Source organism: Ruditapes philippinarum, unplaced genomic scaffold (genome assembly GCF_026571515.1).
Source record: "Ruditapes philippinarum isolate M1 unplaced genomic scaffold, ASM2657151v2 ctg207_1_1_1_1, whole genome shotgun sequence".
Lineage (NCBI taxonomy): Eukaryota > Metazoa > Mollusca > Bivalvia > Venerida > Veneridae > Ruditapes > Ruditapes philippinarum.
This window is the reverse complement of record NW_026859581.1, coordinates 413,258-427,950: the sequence shown is the minus strand read 5'-3', so window position 1 is coordinate 427,950 and position 14,693 is coordinate 413,258. Positions and strand designations below refer to the sequence as shown.

General features: G+C 32.9%; 1 protein-coding gene across 1 annotated transcript in view; it reads left to right on the top strand.

Annotated features, from left to right (window-relative positions):
* Positions 1–14,693, top strand: part of LOC132757127 (uncharacterized) — a 61,776-nt gene that overhangs the window by 39,390 nt on the left and 7,693 nt on the right. The window contains exons 52-70 of the mRNA XM_060748324.1: positions 400–578; positions 1,526–1,640; positions 2,118–2,266; positions 2,553–2,667; positions 3,161–3,309; positions 3,611–3,661; positions 4,318–4,429; positions 4,816–5,030; positions 5,378–5,492; positions 6,393–6,622; positions 7,135–7,249; positions 7,673–7,854; positions 8,402–8,516; positions 9,048–9,262; positions 9,911–10,025; positions 11,766–11,950; positions 12,644–12,721; positions 13,514–13,628; positions 14,419–14,642. Of these exons, the coding sequence (XP_060604307.1) occupies positions 400–578; positions 1,526–1,640; positions 2,118–2,266; positions 2,553–2,667; positions 3,161–3,309; positions 3,611–3,661; positions 4,318–4,429; positions 4,816–5,030; positions 5,378–5,492; positions 6,393–6,622; positions 7,135–7,249; positions 7,673–7,854; positions 8,402–8,516; positions 9,048–9,262; positions 9,911–10,025; positions 11,766–11,950; positions 12,644–12,721; positions 13,514–13,628; positions 14,419–14,642 (2,774 nt within the window). The remainder of the gene's footprint in view (positions 1–399; positions 579–1,525; positions 1,641–2,117; positions 2,267–2,552; positions 2,668–3,160; positions 3,310–3,610; positions 3,662–4,317; positions 4,430–4,815; positions 5,031–5,377; positions 5,493–6,392; positions 6,623–7,134; positions 7,250–7,672; positions 7,855–8,401; positions 8,517–9,047; positions 9,263–9,910; positions 10,026–11,765; positions 11,951–12,643; positions 12,722–13,513; positions 13,629–14,418; positions 14,643–14,693) is intronic.

Genomic DNA, 14,693 nt, shown 5'->3' with positions numbered 1-14,693 from the left:
CGGTGTGACATAAAACTCAATAAAACAAACTTTATCTTAAAATGATGTAACAATATCATTATACAGCCATGCATGATCTTATTTATGTATGAAACATAAAAAAGAAAATGATTTCAACATTTTCAAATCATTGATAATGAAGATTTAATGTACTTTAAGAATTTTCTGATATTATACAAGGGATGATGTCAAGCCTAAAGCTTTATGTAAAAAATTCAAATGATTGTTACAACTACCGGTATAATACATTTTTTTAATTCTTTAATAAATTTGAAACAGTTAATGGATAAGCATGGTTTTAGTTTTTTAGCCACCATTTGTAAGCTTGCTGGTTTGAAATATTTCTGAATTGCACCGGTCATCTATGTTATTGAATTTAAATTCATGTCTTATCTTCAGGTGCCCAACATTCCCTGCTCTGACCCCCAACTGTTCCCTAGTAACAGATCCTAGTGACGAATGTTGTCAGGTACCATTGTGTGTAAACAAAGAGAACAGTTCAACTAACATCAGTGGAGTACCAGGCTATGTTTATGGTCTTAGTTTACCAGTCAAAAATCAATTTGGTGGTGTTAGAAGTAAGTCAAAACTTTATGTTTTAAGCAAAAACAAACTCAAATTAACCATTATGCTTTTATTGTAAACCCCAGTGAAAATGTCTCAAAATTAAATCTCAGTGAATTTCACCAAATTTCAGTAAGATTTCACCAAAATACATAGAATTTATCAAAATGATAGAATTTTGGTGAAATTTAAATGAAATTATAATGGGTTTCGGTGTAATTTCAGTGAAATTTTAATGAAATGTCACTGAATTTTGGTGCAATTCATTTATCATAAGTCTTTTTAACTAGGTTTTAATGTAAAGCCATTTAAAAGATAAAAATTTGGGGGTGATTGTTTTTAAAGAATTTATTTTAAAGACATTCGATTTAAAGTAAATTTCTTTTTTGTTACTGTTTTCTTTTAATACTGTTTATTTCAACCCTGTATTAATGACACATCGCTATTAAATTAACATTGTCCAAGTATTTTTGTACTGGGTGGCAATTCGTATTTTTGATCCAGTTCAACAAAAATGAAATGTTTATGGGAAATTTGTTTTCTTCTCACAAAATGTTGCTAAAAGATGAAACTCTATACAGACATAGCAGGAATGAAGAGCTAAGTCAGATGTCACTTTTCTGTCGTTTGACTATACTGTCTACTGCATAAAAAACTTTAGCATTACTTTTAATATTAATTTTAATACCTTAACCCTTTAATAAAATAAAAGATTCAGATTAAAAACAGAACAATTCTATTACACAGAATCAGTAGGGTTAAGGTAATGGTTCTTTAATCTGTACAAGCTTAATCTTTAAATAAGCTACTGCTCAGACTTTGGTTTCCAATTCTTGATAACATCCAGCTGGAAATTAACTTTAAAAACATTCTCAAACAAGGAAACCTTTTCCATTAAAAGAGTTATGTGTATACCTATATTATCATTCTTTTGAGCATGACATCTAACTTCTACCTACAGATGGATGTGTATACAATGGTAAAGTGTACAGTGAAGGACAGACCTGGGATGATGGCTGCTCATATACATGTGAATGTTTAGATATGTCAACTGGGCAATACAGATGTACTCAAATGTAAGTCAACCATTAGTTACCCTTGTTACTACACTGGCATACTATATATTGATTGATATCATTATGTTCATTCTTGTATTCACACAGTCATGTCCTTATTGTGTTCATTCCTGTACAGATGGCCTTATTATTTTCATTCCTGTGTTTACAAATGACCTCATTATGTGCATCCCTCTTTTTACAAATGTCCTCCTTATATTCTTTCCCGTATTTACAGATGTCTTCATTATGTTCATTCTTGTATTCACAGATGTCCTCATAATGTTAATTCTTGTATTTACATATGTCCTCATTATGTTCATTCTTGTAATTACAGATGTCCTCATTTATCCTGTATTTACAGATGTCCTCATTATGTTCATTCCTGTACTTACAAATGTCCTCATAATGTTAATTCCTATATGTGTAGATGTCCTCATTATGTTCATCGTCCTGTGTTTACAGATGTCCTCATTATGTTCATTCTTGTATTCACAGATGTCCTCATTATCCAGCATTGCCATCAAACTGTGGTTTAAGCCAAGATCCTAGCAACAAGTGCTGTCAGAAACCTTACTGCCGACAGGGACTTACACCTACTATCAGCCCATCAGTGTCAACAAATACTTCAGTAGTGCCACATTATAGTAAGAATAATTTCTTTGTATCAGTATTATATGTAGTGATTAGCAACAAACTCATACATATTTTGAATTTTTGTAAAGAGGTCACCTGAAATCATGTTTTATAAATATTTATAATTTTGTAACAGAATGATGCAAATACATTAAAAATAAATCCTGCTCTGTGAAGCATTCAAACTCTTTTAAATGCCCACAATTGGCAAATGTCAAGAATGTGCCTAAACAGCATGCACAATCATTATTTGTGCAGTAAAAGTATTCATTACAAGGAAATTATAATTATTTTCAGATGAATGTGTATACAAGGGAAGTACGTATCAGAAAGGACAAGCATGGTATGATGGTTGTAACTTGAAGTGTCAATGTGATGATGCTGTTAACAACTTATACACATGTAGACAAAGGTAAACAAAATTTTATTTTCAGTCCGGTTTTAATACAAATAACTAAGGTTACTAGATTGGTGAATGGTAGGTGACTTGACATAGGCAATTTATTATATTGACAACTAACTTCTCCAGCATTTCTCTAGGAATTTCTACCAAACATTATTCAGAATGATGGCTATCAAGTTCCTGGTTTTGTGATGATTTTCTGTCACTTGTTTCTTTATTATGCTGAAATCTTCTGTTTGTTATGCTTTAATCTTATACCTATACAAGACTTCCTGGAATTAATAATTTAATATTATTGTTCCATTGTTGTTTTTTTTGTGTTGCTTCTAGTATATGTCATTATATTAGCAAAAGGAAAAAGAGGCATTTGCTGAGATGATGTCTACTTAGATATGCTTCGCATCAATTTAAAAATCCAGGTAATCTTAGTTCTATGTTTTTTTAAAAAAAAAAGAAATCTGTATTTTTAATAGGTATGTGGTTCATTTTTGGAACTTTTCAGATGTGCTGTTTATGAAAATATCCCACAAGGCTGTGTACTGGTTCCAGACATGAAAGATCCATCTTGCTGCCAGGTACCAAGCTGTCCAATACCTCCAAAACCAACCATTGGTATAATTGCTGTTCCACAACCTATAGGTAGCATTACAGGTAAAAAAATGATAATCTGTTTTCCTAAAATTATTAAAGAATACCTGATTTTTTTAAAAGGAAGATGGGGTGGATGACTTTGGGATGGAGGCTGTGGTCACATCTGTTTTGTCATTAAAGTTTGTTTGTATTTCTATTGACAAAACAATGTTCATAATTGTTTCCAGTTATGATAAGAAAAGCATGAGAATATCTTAACTTTTAGAATATAAAATATATCATGGAAGATTCCCATTAGTGAATGTTACTAAATCTTGAAGAAGAAAGATTAATGATAATGTACCATATACACGTATTTCAGGTACCCGACCAACTTCGTCATTAGGAACAAGCACTGGATCAAATAAAGCAGGTATGTATAATAATAGATTTTTAGACTTTTATCAGTAATATCATTTTCTTTTAAATAACATACGATGGTTCTGAATCAAATTTTTATCAAACTTGTATGTTATCAGCTCTATACATTCATTGCAGGGTGTATTTTGTAATTTGACAGCCTGATTTATTAGTTGATAAAGTTCATTCATTTGTTTGGAAATTTAAAAAAAAAGGTTGGCATAAATACTCAGCCTGGTAATGTAATGTGGGGTCATTTAACCCATGTTTAGAGGTGCAAGGTAACAATTGAATACCATAAAAAAATAAATTGAGCCGTGTCATTACAAAACCAACATAGTGCGTTTGCGACAAGCATGGATCCAGACCAGCCTGCGCATCCGCGCAGTCTGATCAGTATCCATGCTGTTCGCTATCAGTTTCTCTACTTGCTATAGAGTTTGTAAGCGAACAGCATGGATCCTGATCAGACTGCGCGGATGCGCAGGCTGGTCTGGATCCATGCTGGTCGCAAACCCATTATGTTGGTTTTGTCCTGACGCGGCTCAATTTAATTTTGAAATTCAGATATCATTTTGTTTGGTATTTTTAGTTTATGTTTTTTTATGTAAGATTTGCCATTTAATTAAAGCACCAGCGCTTATAATGAGTTTATCATTCTTATATTAGGATGTGTATATAGGGGAACACTGGTGTACGAGGGACAAAAATTTGATGACGGTTGTGATTACACATGTGAATGTCTCGACAATGTCACTGGAAAATATAAATGTGATAAAAGGTATGAATAATGAACTGATGATTCAGTGGACTGTCTTTAACATTAAACTATTTAATGCCTTAATGTTCTGCTACAGATACTGATTTTGATTTAACCAGTAAACTGGTTTGGAAAAAATCTTCTTGATTTTTAGTAATTTTTTTAGAAATATACATGTAATTGGCATTTTTACCTTTGTTGTCAGAAAAATGCCTATATTTGTTCTCTATTTTATAAAAATAATCACTGTAATTATGTCAATCAAAGATTATGTAAATCTAAAGCTTTGTGCTAAAAAGTTGGAAATAATTTATTAATAAGTTTAAAGAGTCAGTAAAGTTCCGTATCAAGTCTATTTAGTTTGATTCATTATAATAAAATGTCATTTATTTCTTTCTTTTTTACAGATGTCCAGAGTTTACATCTCTACCTAGAGAATGTATTCTGGTACAAGACCCCAAGCAACCTTGCTGCCAGGTACCATACTGCGACTTTGTCAATCCAACGCCTTTCCCAACCGGTTACCCTACACCTCCATCTGTTGTGACACCAACACCACAACCTAATGTAATAACTGTAGCACCATACAAAATACCAACAATAAATAATGCAAGTAAACATGGTAAGCAATGGATATTACAGTATATTCAATTCATTTTGCATTGTTTGATTCTAACGTTGCCGTAAAAAGGAGATACTCCTATGTCCATTTCAGTTAATGTGAAATCTTTTATTTTTAGATCAATTTTACTTATGGCAGTCTTCACTTAAACTTATCTGTTAATTCATAAACTTTCTCCTTCTTACCAAGGAAAACTTTGTTATGTTCTTTTTAATTATGATTTAGTATTTTGTGTAAGTTTTCCATTGTGCCAATGGTGTCCAATGATATTATCTGAGGTAATTAACATCCAAATTCTATATATTTGAGGTTATGTTGTGTACATAAATGTGAGTATTATGTTTCAGGTTACTGTGTTTACAAGAGTGTGTACTACTCACAAGGACAGACATGGTATGACGGATGTGATATGAGATGTACATGTGAAAATGTCACCACTGGTTACTATACTTGCTCTCAAAGGTATACATATATACATATATAACCACAGCAACTGAATAACTGTGGGGTATATCAAGTAATGCCAATTAATGTGCTTTTCATATCTATCACTAATATTAATAATTAAAATAATTTATCGAGAAAACATCTAGACCTATACATTTTTATTACATGCTTTTCGATGGTTTATAGAAATATATCAGTGATATAAAACTGGTAATTTCACTGCTTGAAACAGTGAAATTACCACTTTGATAATCTCACTGTTTTGAATTTAAGCCCCTTATGTTGTTTCAGTGAAATACCAGCGTGCACGGTACTGGGTACCAACTTAATGACGTGACGTCGTAAATGACGTCACGTTGTATCATCATTTGGCGCGATTTTCATTCAGTATTAGGTTTAATGTGTTTTTAAAACGTTTCTTTGCATGTAATAAAAAGAAAATTTGTTTAGTTTAGTGTAAGATCGAAATATATTTCACCTTGTGAACACCAAAAGTTCATATTTCACTCGTGGCTGCGCCACTCGTGAAATATACCTTTTGGTAGTCACTCGGTGAAATATATTCCAATCTTACACTGAACTAAACAAATATCCTCTATGTATTATTATACTTCAACAATTAATAATGTGCTTAAGTTTTAATGGATTTATCATCACAAGTGTACTTTGTCAAAGCAAAAAGTATGTTTAATTTCCACTTTCAGGCTCATAATTCATGGTTTTTGCATGTGGTTAAGAAGAAAAAAATATTTTTGCTTATTTTGTGTCTTAAAAGAAAGAAAATCTACCAAGTTTTTTTTGGAGAGGCTACTTATGACAGAGGCATTGTTCTTTTTTTATTTCTATGATTTTTTGTTTGTTTCCCTTTGTTACATGAAAGCAATTTTCATCAAAACTCTTTCTTATATTGTACAGGTGTCCATCATTCCCGCCATCGTCTTGTCCATGGCGAGCTGATCCCTCTGATTCATGCTGTTTGATACCAGACTGTAATGTTGGTAAAATACCTGCCACAGTCTACCCACCCAGACATGACCAGTCTACGATGAACCCAATTTTCAAACCAATTCCTGTTACAGGGGGTTACTTTATTGGTGGAGGACTTGTACCCTATCAGACTGGTTCAAGCTTTACAGGATCAACAGGTACTTTTAAAAAATAAAATGTACAAAACTTATATAATGTACTATTAGGGAAAATATAATTATGTTATTAGATAATTAGATAATTGAAAAATGTTTCCCGCTCTTTGAACCAAGTTTAGAGATGAACTAAGGTAAATGTGGAAGAAATTGTAAGTGACTTTAATTCCAATATTTTATAGTTCAGATTTCTGCCAGTATTCAGTTTCAAGGCAGTTTGGAAATTATTTTGAAATTTTCATTTTTTTTAGTGTTACAAATTTTTTTTTTGTATTCACCAATGTATGAAGACAGTCTGGGAATACTCAATTTGCCTATTTCTTTTGTTACACCACCAATTACATGATGACTTCTTAAATTAGAAGACCAAAGTGTGGACTTTAATGTGTGCCATTTGATCTTTTTGTCTCACCACATGAAAATCTACAGATTTGATTATCCATAGTTCAGTCATCATAGAAACCTAAAAGCTGAGCTTATTTATTTTCATGTATATTTTCATTTAAATATTTCAGCTGCATGTGTTTACAATGGTCATGTGTACAAACAAGGGGACACATGGACAGATGGTTGTAAATATAATTGTGAATGCATCGATGTTTCCCGTGGACAATACAAATGTACAGAAAGGTATCAATAATGATATAATATATTGTTTGATGTAGCTTGCCTCCAGATTCATGATTAATTTGTTAAGGAAACTAAAAAAAGATTGTCTAAATCAATAAGTGAAGCTTTTGTCAAGTGGACAAATACAAGTGATTTAAGCTAGTTAAGAGCCTTTCAAGCCATGGTCTACATTGGTTCATCATTTTAGCCTTTAGGAATTAGAGAATTATAGAATATCCAAGGTACAATGGTGTGTTGAATTTTACAATATCTAGGCAGCAATAAAAAAAAAAGACCAATTGATGTATTGTTCAGGTAAATATCAAATAAACAGATACAATGCATAAAATTACAGGGAGTTTCAAATCTTACTTTTATGCACGATATACCTTTTGTCTTTAGTCTCATATAGGCAGTTAAAATTTAATTTTTTGTTTTCTAAAGGTGTGCAAGATACCCCAGTTTACCTGCTCAGTGCTTCTATAAGCCATCCAGCAATGATGTCTGTTGTCAGGAAGCAGAGTGTCATGTGTATGGATCTACAACTGTCACACCCTCAACTGTCTCAAAGCTGGTTACAGTTCAATCAACATCAAGTGTCTCGTCTACAATAAAACCTACCTCATGTAAGTTTTCTTTAGTCTAGAATAGTGTTGAAAATGATAGATTTTATGCTCTTTTGTTTATAATAATGTTCTTGTCTTAAAGGGACTCCACTGAGATATTTTGACATGGTAGGCCTGGAAATAATTTTTCAAGGTCAACATTCTTTTTTATGAAGATCTAGGATCAATAACAATTGTACAAAATTGCACATCATAATTATGCTCACTACATTTTTCCAAAATAATTATTCTAATTGTGAAAAAGGACCAAAAACTGTGTTGCAATGTTTTTCACTCAAATCAGGCTAAGAATAGCACAACATACAATTTTCCATTTATTACTGAGTATATCTTTTAATAACATTTTTCATATTTTTCTGTTTTAAATGTCCCAGCTTATCTATGTAAGAACTTCAAATTATTTTTTTTTTTAAGCTTAACCTCAGTGAAGGTCCTTTACAATATTAACTTTATCATGACCATAATACTGTTGCTGAGTTTGCTAATTTGAAAAATATATCTGTCATTTTGAGAAATATCTTGTAGATTTATTGTATATTAATTTCAGATGAATGTATGTATGTAAATGGAAAGAGATATCCACAAGGGGCAGTATGGACAGACGGCTGCTCTGAATGTACATGTGAAAATGCACCGGCCAACTTTTACTCCTGTAACCAGAGGTAACTATAGCAACAAAGTTTGAATAAAAAACAAATTCGTAATGAGCAAACATATAACAGTTATTAGTCCCCTACCGGTTTACCGGAGGGGACTTTAGGTTTACCCTCCGTCCGTCTGTCCGTCTGTCTGTCCGTCCGTCTGTCTGTCAGTCCGTCAGTCCGTCCGTCCACAAACCTGGATCCCGCGATAACTTGAAAAGTACTGAAAATATTTTTATGAAACTTGATATATGGATAGATGGCACAAATTCATAATGAGCATTCATATAACAGTTATTAAATTTCGTTCGCATTCGTTGTTTTGTAACTTAAATGATAAAACAAATGTATAAACAATTCCAGTTGTTATTTCATGACATTATTATTATTAATCACCAGCCTGATTTTAAGATTAATGGAATGAGTGTTTTACCAATGATTGTCATTTAATGCATTAAAAGTCAGAATAATTCTGTAAAGAATGTTTGTAATAGTAATGTTTTATGTTCACACACTGAACCGATTTCACATTAATTTTATATTTATTTCCAGTTGTCCTATATATTCTGGTCTGCCAGCATTTTGCACACTTACTAGCAACCCAAATGATCAGTGTTGTCAGAGGCCCACTTGTTCACCAACTAATGGAATCACCCTCACCCCTCTGATTGGTAATGGCACATACCCTCCAAGCTCCCTCAGCGTGCTGCCACTTGGATCACATACAATGTTTACTGGATATAGTAGACCAACCAGTGGAGGCAGGAGTAAGTTTCTTTCTGTAAAAGTGCTTGTCTAATAAGTTGTCAGTATATTAGTTAAACTTTCAATAGACAATGACTATAGATTCAATGCCAGAATATATTTGAGCCAAGTCACGACAAAACCAACATAATGGGTTTGCGACCAGCATGGATCCAGACCAGCCTGCGCATCCACGCAGTCTGATCAGGATCCATGCTGTTCGCTATCAGTTTCTCTACTTGTAATAGAGTTGGTAAGGGAACAGCATTGATCCTGATCAGACTGCGCGGATGCGCAGCCTGGTCTGGATCCATGCTGGTCGCAAATGCACTATGTTGGTTTTGTTGTGACATGGCTCATTTGATACAGGACAGCTCAGTCTACTAAGATATAGCCATTAAAACCATATTTGTGTTCCATATCAATCACTACTGGTGTTTCAATGAATAAAATATATACAATGTACTATCTGGTTATTGCAGTAGACTATTACTTTAATAATAATGACTATAAGTCAGACAGATATTTCATGTGTACACATGTACATTTTGTATTTTGTTGATTTTGTTTAATTTGCCCCTACACCTGGTTTGATTCTCTTCCTAAGACTAAATTATATGATTGCTATAATTTAATTCAATGACCATTATGGCATTTTTCGAATGTTACAGACGCGTGTGTTTATAAGGGGACTGTGCACAATCAAGGTGAATCATGGGAAGATGGCTGTGATTTTGTCTGTGCATGTCAAGATGCCAGTACAGGAATGTACAAATGTGCTGACAAGTAAGTCTAGTATTATTAATTTATTATATCCGACAAGCAAAGAAAGCTTTATTTTCAATTCAATATAAACATTTTCTGTAGTCCTGGAGGAGTTGTTGTTCTTTTATAGAGAATAGGTGGGCGAACGATATTACTTATAAAATAATTATTATGTCAACATTTTAATATTAACAATGCACTTTGAAACAATTATATTCTTTAAAGAAGATGAAGTCTTAGGGCCAATAACGATATTGATAAGAAACAAGTGATTTAAAAGAGTAGATTAACAGTGCACCATCATATTAAAAAGGTCGCGAAAATTGGTTACGTCATATCAACTGTCTCAGGCTTAAATAATGATCCGAACATCCGGATGTATTCAGATGTCTGATCCGAATATCCGGATAGTAAATTTGGCTCCAGATGACATCCCTACTTTATATATAATTCTATTTTATGTCTCTGGTAGCATGATTGATTGATTAATCATGACTGTGTTTTTGCCTGTTTTGCAACTCTATTTTGATTGATTCCTTTGCTTAGTGTCTAGTCATGTTTCCAATTCATTTGCCTTTAAAAAAATCAACTTTTATAACATTTTATATACTAATAACATATAAGGAGTAGTATCACACACCCAGTTAGTGGTGAATATTTGGGACATTTAACTGTAAATTTGTTGTTAAGAATGGAGGGATAAAGTAATTATATACCGTATAAGTGGTTTTTTCTGCGGGCTCCAAATTCTGCGGTTTTTCCAAATTTTGGCATGTTTTTATTTCTGCGGCCTTTATTTCTGCGGCACATTCTTTGGACAAAACGTGATTTAATTTCTGCGACTTTCCTTATCTAAGTAACATTTCTCTAGTTTATTTTCATGTACGCATTCGCATTTGTTTGTCGTCGTCACCAAAAAACTGTACAGTAATTACAAACAATTATAATGTTTGCTTGCAAACAAATATAATGCGCAACAAAAGAAAGGTATGCATCTTTTGATCAGCGTGAAATGACGTGTGAAAAATATACATACCCCTGTAGTATCTTCAATTTAATATCGTAAAGCAGATGCCAATTAAAGTATTCGACGATTATCTAGCAGTATAAGGGTTGAAATGGTTTGAATGATTTAGTGATAAACAAACATTTAGCGTATCGGCAAACAATATAAATTACATGCTGTTTAAATATTTTTATTCTTAAGTTAAAATAATTAACAATAAGTACATCCTTACAAACAAACACTTACATACTTAGCAGACTTAGCAGACAACAGTTTTATTCAACTTGAAAACCCGCTAACCGTTATAATCCGTTAGTCGTTATTACTTTTAAGGTTTATATGAAACAGGTCATAATGCAGTGCACATATAGTACCAGGTTAAAAAAAACAAAAACATGGAAAATATTCTGCGGTTTTTATTTCTGCGGTGCTGAAGCTGACCGCAGAAAACGCAGAAATAAAGTCACCGCAGAAAAAACCACTTATACGGTATTACCGGTATGTGTCTATAAGCCAGGATTGCTGTCAAACAAGTTTTGTCATAACATTACTCTTTGCTAGAACTTATAATATTCTAGAATGCAGTATAACTTATGGCACATATTTTATGATTTTCATTTAGTTAGAAAAATATTGTTACATTGTACAAATGTATTTATAAATATGCTCTTGAGGAATTATTATATCATTTTCACACTCGCCTATAACTTTTTAAGTTAAGTTAAGCTTAAAATTTTGTTTGTATTTTTAAACAGGTGTCCAAATTATCCTCAGCTACCAAGTTACTGCAAGTTAGTAGCTATACCAGGTAGATGCTGTTCAAGTATTGTTTGTGATATACCAGGATATGGGGTGTACCAACCTGTGATTCAACTGAATGGTTCTTCATGGTCCAACTATAGCAGCAAACCTGTCTTCTCTATCCCAAGCACCGGATTCTGTAAGACACATTATTTTCTATTATCTAAGATATCTTCATCACTGCTGTGATTAAGTCATATAAGATTAATTTAGGGTAAATTAAGCAAAGTAAAGTGCCAGCAAAATTGCTTTTGTGAAAGACATTTTATACTGTTTGACCACACAAGTATTACGGTAAATACATGTACAGTTAAACCTGTGATATAGACCACATCTGAATAAAATCACCCTGTCAATAAAGGCCGCTATTTGCCGACCCTTCATTGATTAAATAGAACAGAGTAACCTCCAAATAGAGACCATTTGTCTTTAAAAGCCATTTCCAGTCCTTCCCTTTGGATGAACTTTGTTTACAAGTTTGACTAGACATGTACACATACTGAAGTGTTATATGTGTTGATCACTTTCTTATAAGACAACAACTGTAACACTTTTTGCCAAAAAGCATTCTTTAGATTAAGTCTTCCATAACAATAGAAGTCAAATGAAATAAACTTTACCTGTTTATATAGTGCAATTTTCATTGTAACATTAATTTTACATCTGTATATTCAGTACAATTGTATGCTTACCTATGATTTTCATGGTAACCCCTTACAATGGTTTTCATTCTTAGATATTGAAATATTAAAAAAAGTATGATCCTTGAATTACATGAAAACACTGTAAATGCCATTTTCAGATTTTTTCTTATGAAAACATTTTATTTCAGTTGGAGGGTCCAGATATCCAGGTGGAGGTTATTATTTGGCGAATGCTACCAAACCCACTGTCCTAGTTGATCTTAGAGGTATTTATACAGTCATAGTCTGATATTTTAGCACTTATTTGATATTTGAAGAATATCTGGTCTCAATATTTCTTTATTGATCTCGGGTGTTGTTGGTTATCTAATATAGGTAGGTTTTTAAATGATATTAAAACTGAATACACTAGCCTTGGACGACTGTTACTTGACACCCAAAACATTTTTTCCAGCATAAGTTTTGTACACTATGATTCTACTAGTTCTAACATTGGAATCTTCTGTGACAGACATTTGCAGATTATATAATCTGTAAATGTAGATAAAATTTGCTATGTTTGTTTGCATATTAGTAACAACTCAGGAGACTGAGATGTAACAGAAATTAAGTTAAATGAGGCGCATCACGACAAAACCAACATAGTGGGTTTGCGACCAGCGTGGATCCAGACCAGCCTGCGCCTCCGCGCAGTCTAATCAGGATCCATGCTGTTCGCTTACCAACTCTATTACAAGTAGAGAAACTGATAGCGAACAGCATGGATTCTGATCAGACTGTGCGGATTCGCAGACTGGTCTGGATCCATGCTGGTCGCAAACCCACTATGTTGGTTTTGTCGTGGCGCGGCTCAAATTAAGCAATAATTAGTAAAATCAATGACACCAAAGATTGAAATATTCAACTCATTATACAAATGAAATGTAGTTTTAGAAAACACAAAGCTTTTATTGCATAGAAAGATTCCAAATTGGTTAATTTCTATCATTAAGATGGACATAATTATGTATTTATTAATTTTTCATGTTCATTTAATTATATGTAAGTTTTTTTTGCAGATAAATGTATATACAAGAATCACTTGTATAACCAAGGTGAGGTGTGGAATATTGACTGTAGTTACAGGTGTGAATGTATGGACAGCACAACAGGATACTATGTCTGTAAACAACTGTAAGTATTACTTAAAGGAACATTAAGGTCGTTGACTTCAAATCACTTTCTCCTCACCGCTGTGGGTTCAAATCCCCACAGGGACTTTGGATTCTTTCATGTGAGGAAGCTATCCAGCTAGCTTACGGAACGTCGGTGGTTCTAATCAGGTGCCCGTTTGTGCCTGAAATAATACACAGAAGGGCACCTGAGGTCTTTCTTCACCAGTAAAACTGGAACGTCGCCACATGACCTATAATGTGTTGGTGTGATGTAAAACCCAATTAAACAAACAAACAAATAAAGGAACATTATGCCTCAGAAACAAAATATTTACTTCCATACAAAATACTACTTCATTTTAAGTGTTCTAAGTGCCAAAAGATGGCTCAGGTAGTTGGCCAATGTGTAACCTTTTGGATACTATAAAGTAAACCAAACTTAAACAGTTTTAAAAGGCATAATGGGCCTTAGAATTATCATTCTTGTTTTAGAATCTATATGAATTCCATATTTCACCAACTCATGTAAATTAAGTCAACTCTTGTTTGTTTTCTGTATCTGATATATTTTGAAGAATGTTGAGTCAACAACAAGACATTTAGAAGTTTCATATTTAAATTAACCCTTAACCTGCTGTATTCGTGTAATGGATTGGCCAACTGTTTAATTTAGACAGTCCATTCAAATAATTTAAATCATTTAATGGATTAAATAGTCAAAATACATGTACAAAAATATCCATTATTAGCTTTTTTCATATTTAGGAAAACACAACAACAACTTAAATATTTCCTATTTTTTTCATCAGTTGCCCAGTATACAGTCGCCTGCCGTCAAACATCTGCTACCTTGAAAAGAGAGACGGACAATGTTGTTCCGAACCAAAATGTCTTGACAAAGAGACAGGAGAGTATGTTAACCCATTCAACAGTACAAAAGAATTTCCCGTTGTCGGAACATATTCTGAAGGATTTTCTGCATTCAGACCGCTATCATTTCCAGGATATCATGAATTTACTGGCTCCAGCAGAGGTATATTGGAGTTTTGTTAACATCAGTTCTTGTATTAAAGCTTGGATTGAA